This window comes from Girardinichthys multiradiatus, chromosome 19, assembly GCF_021462225.1.
Source record: "Girardinichthys multiradiatus isolate DD_20200921_A chromosome 19, DD_fGirMul_XY1, whole genome shotgun sequence".
Lineage (NCBI taxonomy): Eukaryota > Metazoa > Chordata > Actinopteri > Cyprinodontiformes > Goodeidae > Girardinichthys > Girardinichthys multiradiatus.
The window spans coordinates 6,404,475-6,427,975 of record NC_061811.1 but is presented as its reverse complement, the minus strand read 5'-3'; the positions used below and the strand labels follow the sequence as shown (position 1 = coordinate 6,427,975).

Here is a 23,501-nt window from a genome sequence, read left to right as displayed (position 1 = left end):
GATTCCTGAGGCCTTTAAAACTCCCAGCCTGGTTCATCACTCAAAACCCCAATCATGGGTAAGACTGCCGACCTGACTGCTGTCCAGAAGGCCACTATTGACACCCTCAAGCAAGAGGGTAAGACACAGAAAGACATTTCTGAACGAATAGGCTGTTCCCAGAGTGCTGTATCAAGGCACCTCAGTGGGAAGTCTGTGGGAAGAAAAAAGTGTGGCAGAAAACGCTGCACAACGAGAAGAGGTGACCGGACCCTGAGGAAGATTGTGGAGAAGGGCCGATTCCAGACCTTGGGGGACCTGCGGAAGCAGTGGACTGAGTCTGGAGTAGAAACATCCAGAGCCACCGTGCACAGGCGTGTGCAGGAAATGGGCTACAGGTGCTGCATTCCCCAGGTCAAGCCACTTTTGAACCAGAAACAGCGGCAGAAGCGCCTGACCTGGGCTAAAGAGAAGCAGCACTGGACTGTTGCTCAGTGGTCCAAAGTACTTTTTTTGGACGAAAGCAAATTCTGCATGTCATTCTGAAATCAAGGTGCCAGAGTCTGGAGGAAGACTGGGGAGAAGGAAATGCCAAAATGCCAGAAGTCCAGTGTCAAGTACCCACAGTCAGTGATGGTCTGGGGTGCCGTGTCAGCTGCTGGTGTTGGTCCACTGTGTTTTATCAAAGGCAGGGTCAATGCAGCTAGCTATCAGGAGATTTTGGAGCACTTCATGCTTCCATCTGCTGAAAAGCTTTATGGAGATGAAGATTTCCTTTTTCAGCACGACCTGGCACCTGCTCACAGTGCCAAAACCACTGGTAAATGGTTTACTGACCATGGTATCACTGTGCTCAATTGGCCTGCCAACTCTCCTGACCTGAACCCCATAGAGAATCTGTGGGATATTGTGAAGAGAACGTTGAGAGACTCAAGACCCAACACTCTGGATGAGCTAAAGGCCACTATCGAAGCATCCTGGGCCTCCATAAGACCTCAGCAGTGCCACAGGCTGATTGCCTCCATGCCACGCCGCATTGAAGCAGTCATTTCTGCAAAAGGATTCCCGACCAAGTATTGAGTGCATAACTGTACATGATTATTTGAAGGTTGACGTTTTTTGTATTAAAAAAACTTTTCTTTTATTGGTCGGATGAAATATGCTAATTTTGTGAGATAGGAATTTTGGGTTTTCATGAGCTGTATGCCAAAATCATCCGTATTAAGACAATAAAAGACCTGAAATATTTCAGTTAGTGTGCAATGAATCTAAAATATATGAATGTTAAATTTTCATCATGACATTATAGAAAATAATTAACTTTATCACAATATGCTAATAATTTGAGAAGGACCTGTATAGTGGAGGCATCATCTCTCTGCTGGTCAGCTGGTCAGAGCTGATGGGAGGATGAATGAACACAGGACAATCCTGGAAGAAAATCAGCTACAGGCTGCAAAAGACTTGAGACTGAGGTGAAGATTCATCTTCCAGAAGTACAACAAACCTAAACATGCAGCCAGATCTACAATGGAATGGGCTCCACCCAAATACACACATTTGAGTTTTTTTCATATTTTAAAAATATATAAGCGATGTATTATTTTTCTTTCCACTTCACGATTTTACTCTACTTTTTGTTTCATAAAATTCTAATAAAATGCATTAAATTTTGCGTTTGTAATGTGTTAAAACACAAGTTTAAAAAGAGTGAATACTTGTCTGATTATGTGTGTGTGCACAAAGCATTGCTTGTGTTCAGTGCATTTGAGTTTATCTCAATAAATGTTCACTTTAAACGTTTAAGAAGCGTAAGCTTTTATGCCTCTCAAAGGATTCCTGTCATTCTTGCTGTCTGGACTAAGATTTCCTAAAAGCATATTTTCACAGTCATGGTCCTGCAGGTGTCCTTCTGTAAAGAAGTTTCCCAGCTTCACATTTACACACTTACACAGCTGTAGCACACAGTGATGTTTGCACCATCTCCTCTGGATGGAGGCCGACACAGTGCCCAAGAATCCCTTTTGTAGTACAGTGGCTTGTAAAAGTATTCATACCCCTTGATCATTTGCACATATTGCCACATTACAACCACAAACATGAATCTATTTTATTTGAATTTCATGTGAAAGACACATGAACACAAAGTGGTATACAATTGTGAAGTGAAACGAAAATTATATATGACTTATTTTCTGCTTTACAAATAAAAAACTGAAAAGTGCGGTGTGCAAAAGTATTTACTCTGAGTGCAACCAATTGCCTTCAGAAGTTGCCTGATGATTTCTAATGACTAAATATAATCCACCTCTAATCTCAGTACAAATACAGCTCCTCTGTGACGGCCTTAGAGGTTGGTTAAGAGATTATTGGGGAGCAAACAGCCTAATGAAGTCCAAGGAACACACCAGACAGGTCAGGGATAAAGTTGTGGAAACATCTAAAGCAGACTTAGGCTATAAAAGATTTCTCACACTTTGAACATCTCACGGAGCACTGTTCAATCCATCATCCAGAAATAGAAAGAGTATGGCACAACTTTAAACCTACCAAGACAAGGCCGTCCACCTAAACTTACAGGACGAACAAAGAGAGCACTGATCAGAGATGCAGCCAAGAGGTCCAAGGTGACTCTGGATGAACTGCAGAGATCCACAGCTCAGGTGAGGGAATCTGTCCCCACAGGACAACTGTTAGTCGTGCACTGCACAAATGTGGTCTTTATGGAAGAGTGGCAAGAAGAAAGTCATTGTTAAAAGAAACCAATAAGAAGTCCTGTTTGCAGTTTTCCAGAAGCCATGTTGGAGACACGGCAAACATGTGGAAGAAGGTGCTTTGGTCAGACAAGATCAAAATGTAACTTTGTGTTCTAAATACAAAACATTTCACATCACACTAAACACACCATCCCCACTGTAAAATCTGGCAGTGGCAGCATCATGCTCTGGTGGTGCTTCTCTTCAGCAGCGACAGGGAAGGTGGTCAGAATTGATGAGAAGATGAATGGAACCAAATACAGAGCGATCTTGGAAGAAAACCTGTTGGAGTCTGCAAAAGACTTGAGACTGAGGCGGAGGTTCACCTTCTAGCAGAACAACGACCCTAAACATAAAGCCAGGGCTACAATGGAATGGTTTAAAACCAAACATATTCATGTGTTAGAAAGGCCCAGTCAAAGTCCAGACCTAAACTCAATCGAGAATTTGTGGCGAGATCTGAAAACTGCTGTTTACAAATGCTCTCCTAATCTGACTGAGCTTGAGCTGTTTTGCAAAGAAGAATGGGCAAAAATTTCAGTCACTAGATGTGCAAAGCTGGTAGAGACAAACCTTTGAAGACTTGCAGCTGCAATTGCAGCAGAAGATTGTTCCACAAAGTATTGACTCAGGGGGGCAAAATACTTTTGCACAATGTCCTTTTTCAGTTTTTTATTTGGTAAAAAAAAAGAAATCATGTATAAATTTTGTTCCACTTCACAATTTTATACCACTTTGTGTTGGTCTTTCACGTAAAATTCCAGTAAAATATGTTTATGTTTGTGGTTGTAATGTGACAATATGTGGAAAGGTTCAAGGGGTATGAATACTTTTACAAGCCACTGTATGTTTTTGTCCTCTGTGAAACCTGACCTCCACCTATTTTACACTTAACGGTCACATAATGCTCTGCTGCATGGCTGAGCATGGGGAAACACAAGCGGGTCATCTGCATCACTCTCAGTGTGTTAGGGGACTCAAAACAATGCACGTCTGCTCAAGTGAAGTTTAGTTACACTTTCTTTCACAAAAGCACAACACTGGCTTGCATTATCATGGTGCACTCCACCTAACCCCTGGAGGAAAAGTGAAGCTTGATCCCGGTGTCTCAGTAGCTCTGTTTTGGGGAAAGACAGCCAAGCCTGAGAGTGGAGTAACGGAGAAGACTGATGGGAATGATTCCTGTGCAGGGAATACCTTTCACACTGACTGCTTAAGTAGAGCTCATTGTTTTGCAGACAAATAAGAGAACAAAAGAGGAGTGATACATTTTCTCATAACACACCCACTACCCTTGAAACAAGTAGTTCACATACAGGTCCTTCTCAAATTATTAGCATATTGTGATAAAGTTCATTATTTTCCATAATGTAATGATGAAAATTTAACATTCATATATTTTAGATTCATTGCACACTAACTGAAATATTTCAGGTCTTTTATTGTCTTAATATGGATGATTTTGGCATACAGCTCATGAAAACCCAAAATTCCTATCTCACAAAATTAGCATATTTCATCCGACCAATAAAAGAAAAGTGTTTTTAATACAAAAAACGTCAACCTTCAAATAATCATGTACAGTTATGCACTCAATACTTGGTCGGGAATCCTTAGGCAGAAATGACTGCTTCAATGCGGCGTGGCATGGAGGCAATCAACCTGTGGCACTGCTGAGGTCTTATGGAGGCCCAGGATGCTTCGATAGCGGCCTTTAGCTCATCCAGAGTGTTGGGTCTTGAGTCTCTCAACGTTCTCTTCACAATATCCCACAGATTCTCTATGGGGTTCAGGTCAGGAGAGTTGGCAGGCCAATTGAGCACATTGATACCATGGTCAGTAAACCAGTTACCAGTGGTTTTGACACTGTGAGCAGGTGCCAGGTCGTGCTGTAGCCCAGGTCAGGCGCTTCTGCCGCTGTTTCTGGTTCAAAAGTGGCTTGACCTGGGGAATGCGGCACCTGTAGCCCATTTCCTGCACACGCCTGTGCACGGTGGCTCTGGATGTTTCTACTCCAGACTCAGTCCACTGCTTCCGCAGGTCCCCCAAGGTCTATAATCGGCCCTTCTCCACAATCTTCCTCAGGGTCCGGTCACCTCTTCTCGTTGTGCAGCGTTTTCTGCCACACTTTTTCCTTCCCACAGACTTCCCACTGAGGTGCCTTGATACAGCACTCTGGGAACAGCCTATTCGTTCAGAAATGTCTTTCTGTGTCTTACCCTCTTGCTTGAGGGTGTCAATAGTGGCCTTCTGGACAGCAGTCAGGTCGGCAGTCTTACCCATGATTGGGGTTTTGAGTGATGAACCAGGCTGGGAGTTTTAAAGGCCTCAGGAATCTTTTGCAGGTGTTTAGAGTTAACTCGTTGATTCAGATGATTAGGTTCATAGCTCGTTTAGAGACCCTTTTAATGATATGCTAATTTTGTGAGATAGGAATTTTGGGTTTTCATGAGCTGTATGCCAAAATCATCCGTATTAAGACAATAAAAGACCTGAAATATTTCAGTTAGTGTGCAATGAATCTAAAATATATGAATGTTAAATTTTCATCATGACATTATGGAAAATAATGAACTTTATCACAATATGCTAATTTTTTGAGAAGGACCTGTATGTTTTCAATAACTGACTTCAAGTGCTCTGCTCTGTGTTGCACACCTTTATGGGAGGTACAAACATAATACTCAAAGGCCATGGTTATGGTGAAAGCAGTCAGCCCTTCTTTTGATCAGTGGGCCCGGCACACCTTAGGGCCAGGCGGAAGGACCAGAAAAACCAGCTGCCTGAGATGGTTCCTCCCTCACAGATGAGCAACTTGGTGCATAGCAAACGTGGAGTCTCCTCCTCCTTTGTCCATTCACTCTCCTCCCTCCTATAATACTCACTGAAACCACACACCGACACACCTCTGCTTGGTTTTAGACTCTCTCCATGTCTGCTCTTTAGGTTTCCTAGTTTTATCGCAGCTGGACCCGTTTTTCTTTCTACTTGAAGCCTGCTCTTTTCTCATCTGTCTCCTTGAACAGATCTTCTGTGATCTTCCAACCCCCTCAGGTGAACTATGCCTCCTTCAGTCAGCTGACATAGAGGGGTCCTACACTGCTCAGCGCCCATCTGGAAAGGACTTGAGCTGAAACCACGGAACAGACAGTTTGGTAGGTCAAAAAGCTGCTTCTAAATGTTTGTGTAGCAGATCTCTTGCTGATGTCACATATCTGTTGCATCTAGCAGGTCCTCAGCTGTCACTAACGCTGTAGGAAAGCGAGTCTGCCATGGGCGCAGTCCTGCTGTACATATTCAAAACTCTGATTCTGGATCTGCTGTTCAGTGCTGTGAAAACATATTTACCCTTCTGTTGTTGCTGTTTATGTCACACTATAATGTTTCAGATCATTAAACATATTAAAATTAGACAAAGATAATCAGAGGAAATACCAACAAGCAGTTTTTAAATGAGTTTGTTCATTAAGGGAAAAAAGCTAAACCAACATGACCCTTTATAAAAAAAAGTAATTGCCCCCTAAACCTAGCAAGTGGTTGTGCCACCTTGATAGAAATAACTGCCACCAAGTGTTTGCAATAATTCTGCTTTGGAGGAATTATCTATACTGAATTGTTTTGAATTCACCACACTGGAGGGTTCCTGAGTATGACCTGTCTAAGGTCATACCACAACATCTCAATTGGATTTAAGTCTAAACTTTGACTGGGCCACACCAAAACCTTTATTTTGCTTCTCTGAGCCATCCAAAGGTGGATTTGGTGGAGTGTTTGTTCTGCTGCATAACCCAAGTACGCCTGAACTTAAGGCCATAAACTGACAGCTGTATGTTCTTCTTCAGGACTTTCTGGTAGAGAGCAGAGTTCAAGGTTCCATCAATTACGACAAGTCGTTCAAATCCTTAGGCAGCAAAGGAGACCCAGACCATCACACCACCACCACCATGTTTGAGTGTTAGCATGGTGTTCTTTTTCTGAAATTCTGTGTTTTTTTTACACTAGATGTTGCAAGATGTGAACCTTTCAAATCATCACTGCAAAGAATATTTCCCAAAAGTCTTGGGGATCATCAAGATGCTTTTTTTTGAGGATGGGCCTCATTGTTTTTTTGGTCAGTCATGGTTTTGTCCTCGGAACTCTCCGAGGCCATTTTTAAAGTCCTATAAATGGCTTTGCAACCCTTTCCGGACTGATAGATTTCTTCTGTTCCTGAATTTCTTTAGATTAGGTCAGATTGTGCTGTTTTTGAGCTCTTTTAGTCTACTTCATGATGTCAAACTGGTTCTACTCAAGTGACTTTTAATCTACGGGTCTGGCGGTAATCAGCCTTGTGCGTGGCTGATGAAAAATGATGGTTAATCACATGATTTAACATGGGGTGGCCTTTACTTTTTCGCACATGGCCAGCTTGGTTTGGATCATTTTTTTCTCAATATATCATATCAATAGATCATTATATAGAAACTTGTATTTTTCTGATATTAACATTTATTTGATAATCTAAAATGTTTAAGTGAGAATGGAAAGATTGTTTTACCCGTTTTCTCACAATGCACAAAAACAGTTTTAATTTATTCTGGCTTTAAGGTTCCCTTTTAATCATGGTTCTAAGGACATTGTTCTCAGTTTAGTGTACTTTGTTCTGTTATTCCATTGAACTCAGATAGGTACTGAATTACATGTGATAAAAAATTTATTATTTAACCAATGTATCTGGAGGGAAATTTCCTCCTAGATTTGTATGTCTCAAAGTCAGAAATAGGATCCTGGATGGATGATCAGAAGTAGCAGGGACCAGGGTTTAATCATTCTTATAAAAAACTGTGAACATAAATCTAGTCTTTTGTTTGTCCTTTCTAAACTGTTTTCCCATTTCTGACTGGTTCTGTCTTTCTTTTTTGTTTTCCTTTCACACCCGTCAGACTGTTTTAGACACTTTCAATGAATGCATCAATCAAAGCCCTGCCGTAGACACACTGACTAGAATAAAGGCTTATTTACTCGACGGCTCAGAAGCCCTTTTCCTTCGCTATAGAAATCCATTTGTCTTTTCTTATGTGTGCCATGTGCTGCGGAGGAAAACTGTGTTCTAAGCTCGGTGTCAATTCTTCTTCCAGCTTTCTTTTTTATTAACAAATTTTCCTGTTTTTTGAGGGATTCTTGGACATTAACAGGTGTTTCAGGAGTAAAGCAGCGTGGTGTTTCTTTAAGGTTTTGTATCACACAACACTACCTGACAAAACAGGAAACGTCAGGTGTTATTTAGATTCTGATTATTATGTTTGTCACCTTTAAGTACATATGAGTTTTGCCTCTCATATTTATTGTTTTTATCAAATTAAATTCACTATTTAAATGTCGTGCTACGGTTTCTACTATTTGTTCACCTAATGACGCGCCACCGCATGTGTCCTTTGAATGACGTCATGCTCCTGATCCTTTGATGACTTATTCAGATCAATAAATGTCACAGATCTAAATCTCTCATCAGCGTGACAGCTGAGAAAACAAATGAAGTGGGAAGTTCACTTCTTTGGTCTCGAATTTCATATCTGCTCTTTTAAGGTTGCTAATAGGCCCTCTGTTCTCCTCATTAACCTTCTCAAATATTGACACTGGGCAAAATGTGGTAAAGGTCACACTCTGATTGTGTTTATGTGCGCTGGAGACCGCTGTATTTACAGTTCTGTAGAGAGCAAAGCTGAACTACCCTTAAGCTTCGCCTGTTCTTTCCTCGGTGAAAAGAAAAGGGGAAACTGAAGAGTTCCTGTTCAGCATCGAGTCATTCTGTCTGAAATGAATGAGCACATGATTTATTTACTCATGGTTGAAGAGAGGATATTGAGTTTGTAGCATTTGAGAATAGCAGTTTGTGGAAAAAGAAATAAATAGCTGTTACTAGGAAAGAACCTGCAGATGGGGAGGTGACTTTAACAGTAGCGCAGCGTAACTGGATTGGTTACAAATTTTTTAACATGGTGAAGAAATGAAAAAGAAAAAATAACATGTTTCGTGTTTTTGTGAATTTACATACCATTATGTTAGGTATGTAACATGAGATCAAACCAACATTTGAAACCAGACTGTTGGGGAAACGTCTCTTATGGACCAACATCACTGATGTATTTCACAGGAACTACTCTGGTTCTTAACCAATATTAATAACTGTCTAAAGACAGTCATTAATCAGTAATGACATTATTAGGAATAATCACATAGACACCAGGACTGGGTGTGTGTGTGTGTGTGTGTGTGTGTGTGTGAGTGTGTGTTCCTGTCTTGTCATCACAGTGAGAACCATTTTCCCGATTTCACCATCAAATTGAGGACCGTTTGTACCAAAGTGAGGACATTTTGCTGGTCCTCACGACCTATTTTGCTAACGGTTAGGTTTAGGACTAAGGTGTGAATTGAGTTTAGGTTAAGGTTAGGGTTAGGGTTAGGTAAGCACTGGTAATAGTTAGGTTTAGGGTTATTGTCAGGGTTAGGGCATAGAAAGGGTTGAAAATGACTGAAAATCAATGATCAATGGAAGTCAATGGGAGTCAACAGATGGTCCTCACTACATATAGCAAAACAAGAGTGTGTGTGTGTGTGTGTGTGTGTGTGTGTGTGTGTGTGTGTGTGTGTGTGTGTGTGTGTGTGTGTGTGTGTGTGTCCGAAGCCTGGGCGGTTTTTGAGTTATTGGTTTAGGTTTAAGGACTAAGATGTCAACTGAGATTTGCTTAGGTTTTGGGTTAGGGTCACTTCAGAGAAATAAATGCAAAATGAATGGAAGTCAATACATAGACATTTAATGTGCGTGTGGGTGTGTGTAAGTGTAGGTGTGAAACAACAAGAGTTTATCTGGTCGTCTTCACCCAAGGAACGGTGTACAAGATGGCTGGTCTGGTGGAGCACATGTTGCATAACGTAACATAACGTGGTCTTTGCTTGCTGGCGTTTCAGTACATGTGAATCAGAGGGCAGTGTGTTTTGGGAAGAGCAGGTTATTCAGCTGTTTTTCAGGTCCAGTCCTGGTTACATCAAACTAAATCGAAGGATAAACAAGTTGAACTCAAGTCCAGGATGTTAACCAGTATCCTGCTGTTCTGTGCTTAAATGCCCTGTTAGTTTCTTTATTAACAGTCTGCAGATGGAGTTTCACTCCTGGTGCAAACTCATTTTGTTTTATGAGCAGAACAGTTCTGACAGCTATCCTTGTCCCATGTTTTAAGTCAGTCTTTTAGTCATTTCTGAAGGAACCTGGTCGCTTCTTCAACATAAAGAAATCACCTCCGGGTTTCTCTGTTCTTTCATTGTTTCTTAAGTCCACCTGTAACTAAAGCTGTCTGGCCACCAAGCGGTGGATTGTTGCAGTCCAGCAGGCAGATCTTGGTTAGTGAGAGCTGATTAGGAAACTAAAGGGTTGCATTGTGTTTTGTAGAAGTCAGAATGGACCTTACACATGAAGAGAGCAGTGGCTAGGCCTTTGTCCTAAACATGGAAGATGGATAAGGGTTTGTTGGGTCCCATCACCCCCCTGAAGGTTCAAAGAATTCAGAAGGTTCTGAATACTTTCAACAAATGATTAGCAGGCTGTGAATCCAGAACTACACACAAACTTAATTTGTGTTCAGTGACTGTCCTCTATGCCAACCTTACAGGTTCATGGTCCTTGGTATAAGTCACACACATTTCCTCCCCAAGCACATTTCTGTTGAATGGAGATAAAAAGAATAACCACAGTGACTTCCATCTAAACAGAATGAAAATGGTGTTTAAAGGTGGGTACTGAAATGGGCTAACCAAATTGAACTTTCAATAACTTTGACTTGGCCACATTTGGATGGGACCTGTGAGCCAAAAAAGTCCAGTTTTCAGTATTTTATTCCATATTTACAATGAAATCTTGAATAGCAATAAAACAAATATACATATGCACATCTGGTGTTTGAGGGTTACTTTTCAATAATGTCTGTTTTGTGAGCAGGATTAAAAAAGGATGCGTGTTTATGGCTGTTGGTACTTCCAATCAGTGCCTAACTTCCTCTGCTAAATGCATTTAGAGCAGCAAAATTAGTGCAGCTTGTAAATAGGCTGTAAAGGACTGCTTTACAATTAAGTGAAAGTAGCTATTCAGTAAAACATCCAGAGCAGGTTTTAAAACATGGAAACTAATTCATGTAGTGGTGCTAGTAAAACTCTCCAGTTATAATAGTGATAGACTGCAGGATCTCACACAGCCATTAAAGCAACCTTAACTCTTTAAATGTTTGAACCCGCATTTCTCAGAGAACATAGGGTGTATTTATTAGTCAGTGTTGAGCACACACAGTTGTGTTATTATGGAGCTACATTGGGATAGGGAGTGGCGCAGGAGTTAACTACATGTGATTTAGTTTAAGGTGTGAAAAGGAGGAGTTTCCTCTTCCAAGGAATCTGCTGTGTCTCACACAGCATTTCTACAATGAACAAATGTTATGTGTATGAAGCTGAAATACCAGAGTTTTGTCATGCATCTTGTCAGTTATGTGGTTTTCACATTTTGTTGTTGAGAGTATCTCACCGCACATGTATTGTTGTTAGAAGCTGTGGATTTACGGTGACTTGCGAACCTATTTACATCCCTTGAAGATTTTCACATTTTATCATGTTACAACCATAGCATGGTAGCACACTATACAAATAAAATCTGAAAGGTTCTCAAAGAGGTCATTTTTATTCATGACCCCTTTACTCTAATATTCCTAAATAAAACCCAGTGCAACCACTGGACATCAAAAGTCACCTAATTAAAAAACAGAGTCCAACTGTTTGTATTTTAATCTCAGTATAAATTCAGCTGTTCGGTTTCTGGCCTCAGAGGATTGTTAGAGAACCTTAGGGAACAAACAGCATCATGAAGGCCAAGAAGCACAGCAGACAGGTCAGGGAGAGAGTTGTGGAGAAGGGCTAGGTGATTATACAATATCCCAAGCTTTGAAGATCTCTAAGCTCTTTTAAACATTGAAACATTGAGGATGGACCAACTGCAAACCTAGCAAGACATGGACATCCACCCAAAATGACAGGCTGGGAAACAAGAGCATTAATCAGAGAAGCAGTCAGGAGGCCTATGGTAACTCTGGAAGAGAATTCAACACAATTCAGGCTGATTTACTGTGTTGGAAACTCCAGATGACACAAATGGATTCCTCCACAATTGCCTGGAACAATGACTACCTGACAAACAGACCACAGATTGTGAGATTGAAAGATTGTGTGTCTGACCAGGTTGTCAGCAGGACCAAAGTACCACAGGAGACTTTACGCCTACCTTTCCTTTTCATTTTTTTCCATATTTGGCTTTGTGTTCAAGTCAGAGTTCTGTCATTTGCAGGAATACTCAGATCCCTCTGTGGTTCCCGGGTGCATCAGAGATGGAGCTCAGAGGTCTTGTGGTCTGCTTGGTGGCATAGTGTGGGAACAATCATCGTATCTTGAATGTGAGCAAGACAAAGGAGAAGATTGTAGATATGAGAAACAGGAATGTGACAAACACTATTTCCATTAATGGAGAAGAAGTGGAGGTGGTGGAGGAGTATAAATTCCTTGATGTCCACCTCGATAACAGACTGGACTGGAGACACCAAAGCAAGGCAGTATACCAGATGTTTCAGAGCAGGCTGTAATTTATGAGCAATGCTTAGGTCTGTCAGTGTTTGCAGCAAGATCCTATAGATCTTCTAGGTTGCTGTGGAGAGTGCAATCTCCTCTGCCATCATCTGTAAGGGGAGCAGTATCGGAGCTAGTAACTTCAAAAAGCTGAACAAGCTGATAAAAAAGCTGCCTCTGTTCTGAGGACTGTTTTAGAATCTCTGAAGATGGCTGCGCAAAGATGGAAAAACGTATAGAAATTAAGAGTAACAGATGGGTTTATATCTCGTTCAGATGCTTTTCTACATGGAGTTCTCATGTTGACCCCTTCTACATGCTTCAGCTCTCTCTGGGAACTCCAGCTTTCTTTCACAATACAAAATGTGCATATTAAGTTAACTGATACCTCTAAATGTGTTGTTCATCCTGTATGCTGCACTGTGATGGACTGGTGACCTGTCCAGGGTGTGCCTTCCCCTCTCCCATTGAGCAGTTGATATAGACGCCTCCAAGGATTAAGTGGCTATACAAAGGTGATAGACTGATAAAAGAAGAAATAAAACACTTTGATGACTGACTGCATTGCTATGATTGCTTTTAAAACTCGTCTCTGTTTCTGTGTTACTTTGTGTATCAGCCCTGGTAGAAAAATATTAAAATGAATGCAGAGAATTTTAGGTTTTTTAAAATATCTTTTTCCATCTTCTTCTGTATGATGTTCTACTTCATTTTACTAAAACAGTTGTGTTGCCAACCATTGCAGCGTACAATCCAATCACTTATCTGGAGCTGTCAGGTCTGTAGAGTGTAAATGTGATAGATGTCATTATTAACCTTTGTGGTAAATAGTGTGTCAACACTTAAAGAGTCAATGATGCCGTATTTGCCATTGAGTAGGAAGCTGGATAACATGTTCAGTACACAGAAATATCTACACAAGCCTCATGAGTCTGTCATAAATTGCAGCTTGATTCTTTACTTCGCTGCAGTGTGTGAAATGACCAAAGGGATTTAACTCTCTGCTTCTTCATTTTCATGTCAGTAAAATTTCTTTATCACTCTCGTTGTTTGGGGTCATAAACGGAAAATTCACATTGTGTCCCAGACATGCAAGGCTCATATTTGATAAACTATGTGGCTCAACATAAAAATAAATCAGGCCCATAATCTATCAAACATTTGTCTAAAGGATCAGCATTTTACTTCCCTTTAGGTCATTTTTCTCACAGATTTAAAGATGCATGAGCTATTTCTCAGTTACACAACACCCACCAGGAGAAAGCAATTAATGTAAATCGCAAAGACAAAAGTCTGTGACTAGAGAAACTATTTCTACAGCAGAGGGGAACGTTTTTTGCATAATAGATGAACATTCAAAATAGCTCTGCTGATTTAGGGTTTAACTTTTAGCAACTTTTACAGCTCTCTCAGGGGTTAAAAGAAAGAGAATCACAGGAGAAGACTGTAGGAGAGGAAAAGAAGGAGCAATTTTACATTTGTGAACCATCTTTGATCGGTCAGCTTCTCATTCAATGACAAATGTGACAGACCAGGGAAAAAAAGTGCATTCTCTGTGGGTCTCCGGGTTATCACGTACCTCAGTCTTTTGGCTGCCTCTAACAGCAGTTCTGTCTGCCCTGCAGGTCACTCAGACCTAAAAGGCTGATGGTTCTGGTTCATTTCATTGGGTTTCTATGTGGTCCCTCACTTTAGATTCAGAACCAGGTGATACAAAGAATTTTACACAAAAATCAGATGAAAGCAACAAAGTGTTCAATTTAAACAAAAACATTTATTGCAACCAAATTGAACCAGTTGATCAGGGTTTTTATTGACTTGCTAGTCTAAAAGCTGCTGGTTCTATTGATCTGTTGAAGTCAGAACTCAGCTGCCTCAGACATTTGCAGCTTCCAGAGAAAGAGTCGCAATGAGGGCCTGATCAGCCAATCAGAAGCAGATTCATTAAACATCTGTTTGGACGGCTAATAATAAAAATAGATTTTACTGTTTTGTTCTACGACATTTATTAGACTCAAGGAGAGACCCGGAATCTAAACCAACATTCCCTTGCAGATAAAACTATCTCCAAGCGGAAGCTGATTCACATTCAATTTTTAAAACATGTAACTATTTATTAAATAAAAAGACAGGCTTACATTCCTCCTGGCATTGGTAAGAGGCTGTTGTGGCAAACTCGTAAAGGTCTTTCGAAGAAGATAGGTTCTAGATTTTTTTAAAAGCTGTTCTAGAGGGAGTTACATTCTCTACCTGGCAGCTTGTAACCATAGTAGAAAGACTGGTGGTTAATTTCTACATAGGCCTGCTTGGTGATAACAAGTACATGTCTGGCCTTACTCTGCTGACAGAAACACAAAGGGGAGGCAGCTAGACAGTCCAGAACATTTATTTTCCCCTGGAAGCAGCATGGGGACAAGGCTGGGCCAGTAACATGGGTGAAAGGTCAAATTTGGAACCTTAGTTTGAGAATAGTTTTAAAATTATTAGCTTACCAGCTCTTAGCTGTGATTAACATCTATTGTACTGACATGGTAGCATCATTGTCCTTCTCTGTTTAACTGTTTACCTAAGGAAATGTTTGTCTACCTGTAAAAAAACATAACCCTTAAGGTCATTCTGCTTTCTGCTCTCGGTGGAGGAGGACGCTTTTTTTCTGTCTCCCACCCCCTCCCATATCTGCCCTGCTTCAGCTCTGTATCTTGTCTTTGGAGCCTCTTCTTGCATATCTTCCAAATTCTTAGTTATGGATTTGGTCAGCTGGTCTCTCAATGCAACTGATCAAATTTTCTCGATGAGAAGCCAGGGTGAAGGAGAGCCCAACTTGTCCGGACGTTTTTCTCTGGCTACACAATGGACTCCTGGCAGAAGTGGAGGGTTGTGTGTTTGTCGATAATGTCAGTTGAGGATGTGGAAGATGTGTATATAATTGGATGTTTGATATCAGGATTTCTGCTTTTTGGAGTCAGCGGTTACCTGGCATATCGAGAAATTCGGAGAATGTCAGCAGCTGTTCTGGCCATTGTGAGGCTACCTGGCATGTATGATGGGATCTTCAAAGCGATCAGCACTCAGACTGAGATGTTACGTGAGCTGAATCGCAGACTGGATGTGATCCTTACACAGGATCGCAGGCAGGTTGCGGTTCCTGGACTCAGGGGTGAAATGGGATAAATCTTGGAGAAAGTTGTTTGCTCGGATCTGGTAAAAGACCAGGAATTTGGCTGTTTGGATTCACCTTTGAGAAGCACCAGCGAGACTCTCAAAGCTGACGGAAAATTAAGAGTCAGCCTAACCCAAATCATTATTGTTTTTCTGAATCTGGCTCCCCTGCACAGCCTTGATGGCTGGCTATCTTCAACTTCTCCTGGAAGTTATGTAAAATGACACTCTGCACCATCTGCCCCCTCCCTTCCCTGAGGACATCTGTGGACCTGCTCAGAACTTTGTGGCCAGTTGATGGACCTTCCAACGTACCATCGAGGACAATGGCCTCTGTGACAGTGCTTCATGGACTTACTTACACACACTCACTTGCACACACACACATGCTCAAGATAAACATATGCACCCCCTCACACCACCTTCACCGTTCCCAGCATGATGTTGTTTTGTCAACTTGTTGCTTCTTTGTTCTGAGGTTTTTTGCAATCTCAAACTGTATCCTGCTAAGGATAAAGTGTGAAATATGATTTTTTTTCCTCTACTTTCCTAATGTGGCCTCTTTTCTCATCTAACAAGGGCTGTGAGTGGGCAGCAAAGCCTCGGTGACCCGTCCCCCCCTTGTCTTGTGTCATGATGTATGTTTGGATGGGTTGTACTGGAATTCTAATTTCCCCTCGGGGATCAATAAAGTATCTTTGAATTGAATTGAATTGAAATAAGAGATTTTTTAGAAAACCACTGAGTTTTGACGGTTTGATATTTAATTCCACCTTTTGTTTTCTGCATGAGTGTTTTCTGTGAAGTTTACCTTTCAAAGTTAGATGGCTGACCAGATTAAATCAGAATTAACAAGAGAAATAAAACTTTTCCTATTATAACACCGGCAGTCATTAACACCTTTTCATTGATTTCCATAACTCACAAGTTTATATAGTTCAACAATATCTTTAGACATGTTTTGAATTTAAGGGTTTTGCATACATTCTGGTTAATTTGACTGCAATCCACAGACAGGTGGATCAGATTTAGAGAGGAAATACTGCAGCAGACTGGTTTTCTGTGTGTGTCTTCAGTTTCCATGTGCTGGAGTTCTCATCTTTTTATTGCCAATGCAAATTCAGCAAGGTTGTGACAGCTGTTCCATGTGCTGCTGTGGTTCAGTCTCAGTTGACGCACTGCAGCCTCACTACTTCCAACACTACAATTCATCTTAATCTAAAATATTTACTGCAATACTTCATCTAAACTAGGACACTGAGAATAATTTATGAGCAAGCCATTTTCTTCACTCAGGGAGGTATCGTTTGCAGGGACAGCCCTGACCCAAGGCTGTGTTCAGCTTGTTTTCTGAATGGTATCAGGGATCCTCCAAAACAACAGAGGATCTCTGCATGATACATAACGTTAGATTAGATGGAGATCTGAAAACTGCGCTGAGGTGACGGAAAAATTTGACATGACTTTCCGTTTTGTTTGCTGAAAACAGCATGACATTGTTAGGTAAAAAAAGGGCCAAAAGTGTGTTGTGTGTTGGTATAGAAGTTTAAAAACAAGTCAAGGATGGATCTTTTTGGTTTTACAGTCCCAGATGTCAAAATCCATGTGACTGCTTCATGATTATCTGACATTTCACACTGTCTTGTCCTCCTTTTTGACAACTTGGTGTATATAATTACCTCAGCAACACCTACACATTTCTACAGTAAATTCACAGCCAGTCTTTCACTGTCTCGTCCTGACAAGGGCATAACTTTGGGTCTAGCATTGGAGGGGTTGAGCTCTCTGCCTAGTTATTTATTTATTGAATCACTTACTTTTGTAAAAGGATTCAGACAAATTTGGCGTTACTGTTTTAGAAATTCATTCATACGCTTTTACTGTTTTTACTTTCCTTTTTTCTTTGTATTTACTTTGCAGTTTTTTTGTTCCACATCAATTCAGCAATTAATAAAAGGCTTACTTTTACTTTATATTTTTTCTAACACAGAACCAAATATTTAACATTTTTAGAGCATCTTCATATTCATGAATGCTGCATTGTGTTGTTTTGGGGGTCCGGAATGGATTATTTGTATTTCAATTCATTTCAATGATTCCACATATGAATAATTCCAGTTAAAAGCTCCATCATGGAATAAATTAACTTATTCAGCAGAGGCACCACCAGGGGCGTTTTTAGGGTCTGAACCATTGGGGTCTTTAGCCCAGGCACTAAATTATTTAATTTTCATCAGACAGCGGCCCAGTTTATAAGTCACTTAAAGTTAAAGTAACACATGACATGTAGCAGCTCTCTGCCTGGGCTGGGTTTTCATTGAATGTAAATTATTGTGAATCAAACAAAAAAGCTTCACAATAATTTGACTTGGTTTTAATTTTTTATTAGTAGTTGACGTGAAGGATAAAAAGAAACTGTTTACAACTGATGATAAAAACATTTGGCTGAAGCAGATAAAGACACATTTCGTGATATTTAGAAAATACTTTCTGCTCAGTCCATCAGACTAAAGTTGGTCTTAAACTCAGAGAAACTGTGGTTACTGTGGCTCAAATAAATTTGCTTATTTTCTCATCTATGGAAATTACTTTTTAAAATTTTACTCTTACTCTCTCTCACCCTGAGGCTCCATTGTCAAAATTTCTTACATTTATAAAACGAAAACTGATATAAAATTGATTTTCTTACATTTTAATGGAATGGTCAGACCCTAAAAACACATTTATTTATTTTAACTATGCTGTGATCCACCTCTGATTAACTATGATTTATTTCTTATTAATTCTTATTCTTATTAATTCTGTACCTTTAAACAACCCAGAGCTGTATGTTTAGGATCAGAAGATATGAAAGAGAAGAGGGAGGCTTACTGTTGCTCTTTCTAATGTGTCTTTCTGGCACCAGGAGATATTTTTCTTGTTTATTGAGCAACACCTGGTTCTGTCTGCATGTAGTACTGGACTATAGGACTGGCTGCAGCCATGTGATGTAATGGGGTGATCTGAAGGACCTTTCAATGCATTTTGTAATTTTAAGGTTAAATGCTTTGATTTTGACTAAGGTAAGGGATCATATATTTTTCACATCATGATGCAGATCCAGCTAGAAGCTCACAGAGAGGGTTCCTACTATTGTCTATCACGATCAGGCCATTTAACTTCACCTGTAGCTCAGGTGAAAGTCTCTCATCATGACCCTGATGATGTTCATTAGTGAACCTCAACCTCATGTCTTGCTGGATGAATAAGTGATTGTCGCTAGCTTACAATTAGTCCATTCTGAGCCAGCTCTCAGGTTTAATGCTAACTTCAGTCTGGGTCAAGCCGCTCTGCTTCCACCTGTTCCTGGGCAAACACCCCCACCAGGCTCCCACTCTCTGGTTGGCTCCACGGCTGCTCTGAAATGAGCCGCCTCCCCTATTGTAGCCCTGTTTGATGAGCTTAGTGTAACTTTTCAGGTAATTATTGAGGCAGGCCAACGCTTCTGGACTGAACAGCCATTCTGGACTTCTCCAGAATGGACAAATTGCCTTGTAGTTGCGCAGTCGCGGTGCGCAAATAACCACTTTTTGTCTTCTTTTCCTCCAGACTCATTGTCAGGTTAGGTGGAGTGGGCAGTGATCATATGGAACACAATAGAAACAAATCTGATTGTTTTTAAATAAAAATGTGAAGTCTGTCATTTTGGGGCTTAATACATCTTTTGAACAGACATGAACTCCTACATGTCTTCTTTCATGAGATTCGGGGCTGTTCTGAAAACATCTGGAGCTTGACATCCAGGTGGCAGATCTAACAAAGCACCTGGGTACTACTGTATTTCGGAGCTAGTGTTTGCACCGCCATTCAGTGTCTCTGTGTGTACAGGCATTTGCGAGCGGCTCAGAAAACCAATCGTCAGCTAACTTAACAAGAGAGTCAGGGTTAAACACTCAAAGACAGGGCCAAGTGGATCATCTGTAGAAGGTGAGCATTAAGTTGTTGGCAGCAGCAGCTTGGCCGATGTCCCTCTCTAGGACGGTACTACAGCTAAACAGACCCAGGCCAGGTGTAGCTTCTAGAAAGAGAAAAAAACAGAGAGAGAACATAAAGTTAAAAGCTGAAAAAACAGCAAAGCCTAGCCTTAAAAGTAGACAGGGTGTCTGCCTCACGGACTAAAACTGGGAGCTGGTTCCACAGGAGAGGAGCCTGATAACTAAAGGATCTGCCTCTCATTCTACTTCTAGAGACTCTAGGAACCACCAGTAAACCTGCAGTCTGAGAACGAAGTGCTCTGTTAGGAACATATGGACCAATCAGATCTCTGATGTATGATGGAGCTAGATCATTAAGGGCTTTATATGTGAGGAGGAGAATTTTAAATTATATTCTGGATTTAACAGGAAGCCAATGAAGAGAAGCTAAAATAGGAGAAATATGATCTCTCTTTTTAATTTTCATCAGAGTTCTTGCTGCAGCGTGTGGTTCCTTTAAAAGAGGACTGAAATCATTACTGTTTTCTCCAGTTTTCCCACAGAGGTCAACAATTACTTCACCAAATTGATCATGTCTTCATTATTTGCTTCTTGAAAATATACATTTTAATGTTTCTATTTCAAAGTATTTAATTTTGTTATTATGTATAAAAATATTTCTTATCTTTAAAACAATTGTTCCCTTATTTTCATGTAAAGAACTCTGAATGATTTTGTGCAAGAATGTTGCCTTCCCTTGAATGTTGTGTCGGTTTCCGCAGGCGCCACATGTTAGTTTCTTTCTTTTTTACTACAAATATATTTTAAATCTCCTCAGACTGTTCTTGTAGCACTGTTGCCTTGCAGCAAGAAGGTCCTGGGTTCGATTCCCGGCCTGGGGTCTTTCTGCATGGAGTTTGCATGTTCTCCCTGTGCATGCGTGGGTTCTCACCGGGTACTCCGGCTTCCTCCCACAGTCCAAAGACATGCCTGTTAGGTTAATTGGTCTCTCTAAATTGCCTTTAGGTGTATGAATGAGTGTGTGTATGGTTGTTTGTGTGTTGCCCTGCAAAGGACTGGCAACCTGTCCAAGGTGTACCCCACCTCCTGCCCATAGACTGCTGGAGATAGGCACCAGCTTCCCCGTGACCCGCTATGGAATAAGTGGTAGAAAATGACTGACTGACTGTTCTTGTCCTTATCTGAATGACACCTTCTGCAGAGGTCCCAGCATTGCTTCGGCATCTGAAAGTTGTTGTAGATAATAGCATTAACTTTTTCTTTTTCTTGCAGGTTATTGCTGAAAATGAGTTCATCTACTTCACCTGTGACCATCACTACAGCTCCTTCAAACACAACCTCTGTGACAAAGTCTAAAGAACAAATACTTATCCAGAGTAAGAAACAAGTCTACTTTTTGTGCATGTTTATGTTTTAGTCTCTTCGCCATATTTGGTAGAAATAATAAAACACGCTGTTCTTGCTGCTGACAAAACCTGCAAAAATCTCCCATCATGCTTCATCAGTGACAATTTGTTCTGTCGTAGAGTTTATGACGGTGTGTACAGGAGTGGTTCCCATGCATGTACCAAAAAATATTTGTCATCCTTTGTTTACAAGCGAGGGATGCCGTTGTTATGTTGCAACATTTCTGGAAGATACTCCAAAGAGTTGTGCCACAGACAAAACAGAAAATGTGAACAAAGTACAGATTTTCGAATGTACACTCAAGACAAAACCGGCCTTTCATCAAGTTCACGTCTCTTTCTTTCTGTGTCTGGTTCTTAGGCTCTGGGGCTATGATTGCTGTTATTGTCATAGGCATCATCATCATTCTTGCCGTTGTACTCATCATCCTGAAGACGTACAACAGGTAGGATGACATTCCTGCATATCAAATCGGTCTGATTCTACACGGCTGGATCTATTTTTATTTTATCACATTAGATTTCTTTGATCTAAGCAATTCCACAATTACAATTTACTCTGTGGCCTGGTACCAATAGACCCTTGGACTGGTACTGGTCCACAGGACTTGTTCTAAAGGGCAAATAGACTTCTTCTAGCTTCTTCACACACATGTGGATTCTTGTTACTAATTAGGTGATTTCTGAAGGCAATTGGTTGTGCTGAAATGTATTTCTGGGTATCAGTGCGAAGGGGGATGAATAAAAAAATACACCACATTTTTTTCAGATTTTGATTTGTTAAAAAAATTTTAAAACAATTATGTAGTAGCTTCTGTTAGCCTTTTGAATAAAATCACAATAAAAAAAAAAACATTAGGAAAATGTAGGGGTTATACATACATTTATCTGGCTTTGTAAACACATTCTTGCTTCTTTGACATTATTGTGTGCTATTAAAATAACAATTCAACATGTTTGTAGCCTGATCACAAAAAATAATTACTGTTATTTTGTTCTCTTCTTGGCCAGGCGGACACATACATCTAGACTCCTAGGAGACAGAGCGGGCTCCAGACCTCGTCCAAAGATGTCCCAGTCTACAGTTAATGGCAGCGTGCCTCTCAACTCCATGGGGGTCAACTCTGTGTCGAGCAGCATCATCAACTCAAACTCAGCATCAGAGAATGGCTTCCAGCTGCCCAGAGTGGAGCTCAGCAGTGCGGAGGGAAATCACATGGAGCAGTTCAGCACCACCAGCGACTACAGTGAATCCACTGTGGTCACCATACATGAGACGCCCTCTCAAATAAACACATAGCACACAGACTGCAGCTCAAGCTGAAAACGGGCGCTGACTGATGTTTTACCTTCAAACCTGACCACACACTGTGCTGACTGAATCCTGTGGGAATCGGGGATCTTCGTGTTCTCTTAGTCTGAACACGGACTGAGCCACCGCAGGTGACTGCTCAGATTACAAGAAGTCCATAATGTGCATCATGAACAAAGTGGTATCACATTCAGGCACCTTGGATTATGAAGGACATTGCATGAAGGCAATCTGATGAAGAACTGCTTTTTTGACTGATTTCAGTGTTTTCTGAGAAAACATAATGTATTTGAAGAATGCAGTGAAATATGACAGCTATAGGTAATGGTTCTCAAACTCTGCTTTTGTCTCTGAGCATCCAGGATCGTGTCCAGAGTTTATTCAGAGACATCATAATCGCATATAAAGCAGTGTATGATTAGTTTTAATTAGATTTTATAAATATGTTTTGGTTAGCATCTGTCAGCAAAACCACCCATTGATGTGAATCCTTAATTTGACCCTTAAGTACTTTGCACTTTATTTTCACTGCTCCTTGTGTATTTTTTATTTTTTATTTTTTGTCTTTCTTTATGAGTCATGATTATAAAAAAAAAAAAAACAGTGTTTAATGTTTTAATTTGGGATTTCATTTTGTTTAAAGATTTGGAATGTACCATGGAGACAGATCACTGGGAAATAGTTATGGTGGTCCAAAAAAGATAAACAAAACAGATAGAGTAGAATAAGCCTTTCTTTCATGTTGCTTGGTATTTTACCATATAGTAGTTAAAATCCAATAAATCATCAGTTATATACATAATATACACTCATTTAATAAATAAGAATATTATTAGAATAGTAAGTTATAAGTTCATTTATTTCAATAAATCAATTCAATAAGTGAAACACATTTTATGGATTAATTACACACAGGGCGGTGCCTCTTTTCAAGCCTTTATTTTTATTGAATAGAAAGGGGTTTTTTGCTTACAGCTAATGAAAATATGAGATTTAAGATTAGAATATAACATTAGACTAATAAAACAAACATTTTAATACAGAAATGTGGGCTTAATGAAAGGGCAAGGCAAGTTTATTTGTACAGAACATTTCAGCAACAAGACAATTCAAAATGTTTAACATGATGAAAACAAAAGAAATAAACATATATAAAATACATTGCAGTGGCACAATGAAAGAAAGTAAAGAAAAGTAGAGAAGACCACAGTCTGACACTAACGATGTTTCAGTTTATAGGTTAAATAGAACAGTCAAAAAACTCTAAACCAATCGTTTT

At 40.2% G+C, this 23,501-nt stretch overlaps 1 protein-coding gene across 1 annotated transcript; it reads left to right on the top strand.

Annotated features, from left to right (window-relative positions):
- Positions 1–5,651: 5,651 nt before the first annotated feature.
- LOC124855848 (non-compact myelin associated protein) lies at positions 5,652–22,828 on the top strand. Its single transcript, XM_047345967.1, has 4 exons — positions 5,652–5,890; positions 20,777–20,880; positions 21,272–21,356; positions 21,922–22,828. Exons 2-4 carry the CDS (start codon positions 20,790–20,792, stop codon positions 22,208–22,210), a joined length of 465 nt encoding a protein of 154 aa, XP_047201923.1. The 5' UTR covers positions 5,652–5,890; positions 20,777–20,789; the 3' UTR covers positions 22,211–22,828.
- The last annotated feature ends 673 nt before the right edge of the window (positions 22,829–23,501 follow it).

Coding starts and splice junctions, on each gene's coding strand:
- LOC124855848 (XM_047345967.1), top strand. CDS start 20,790: ATGAGTTCATCTACTTCACCTGTGACCATCACTACAGCTCCTTCAAAC. Junction 20,881..21,271: donor AGAACAAATACTTATCCAGA/GTAAGAAACAAG, acceptor TCTGGTTCTTAG/GCTCTGGGGCTATGATTGCT. Junction 21,357..21,921: donor ATCCTGAAGACGTACAACAG/GTAGGATGACAT, acceptor CTTCTTGGCCAG/GCGGACACATACATCTAGAC.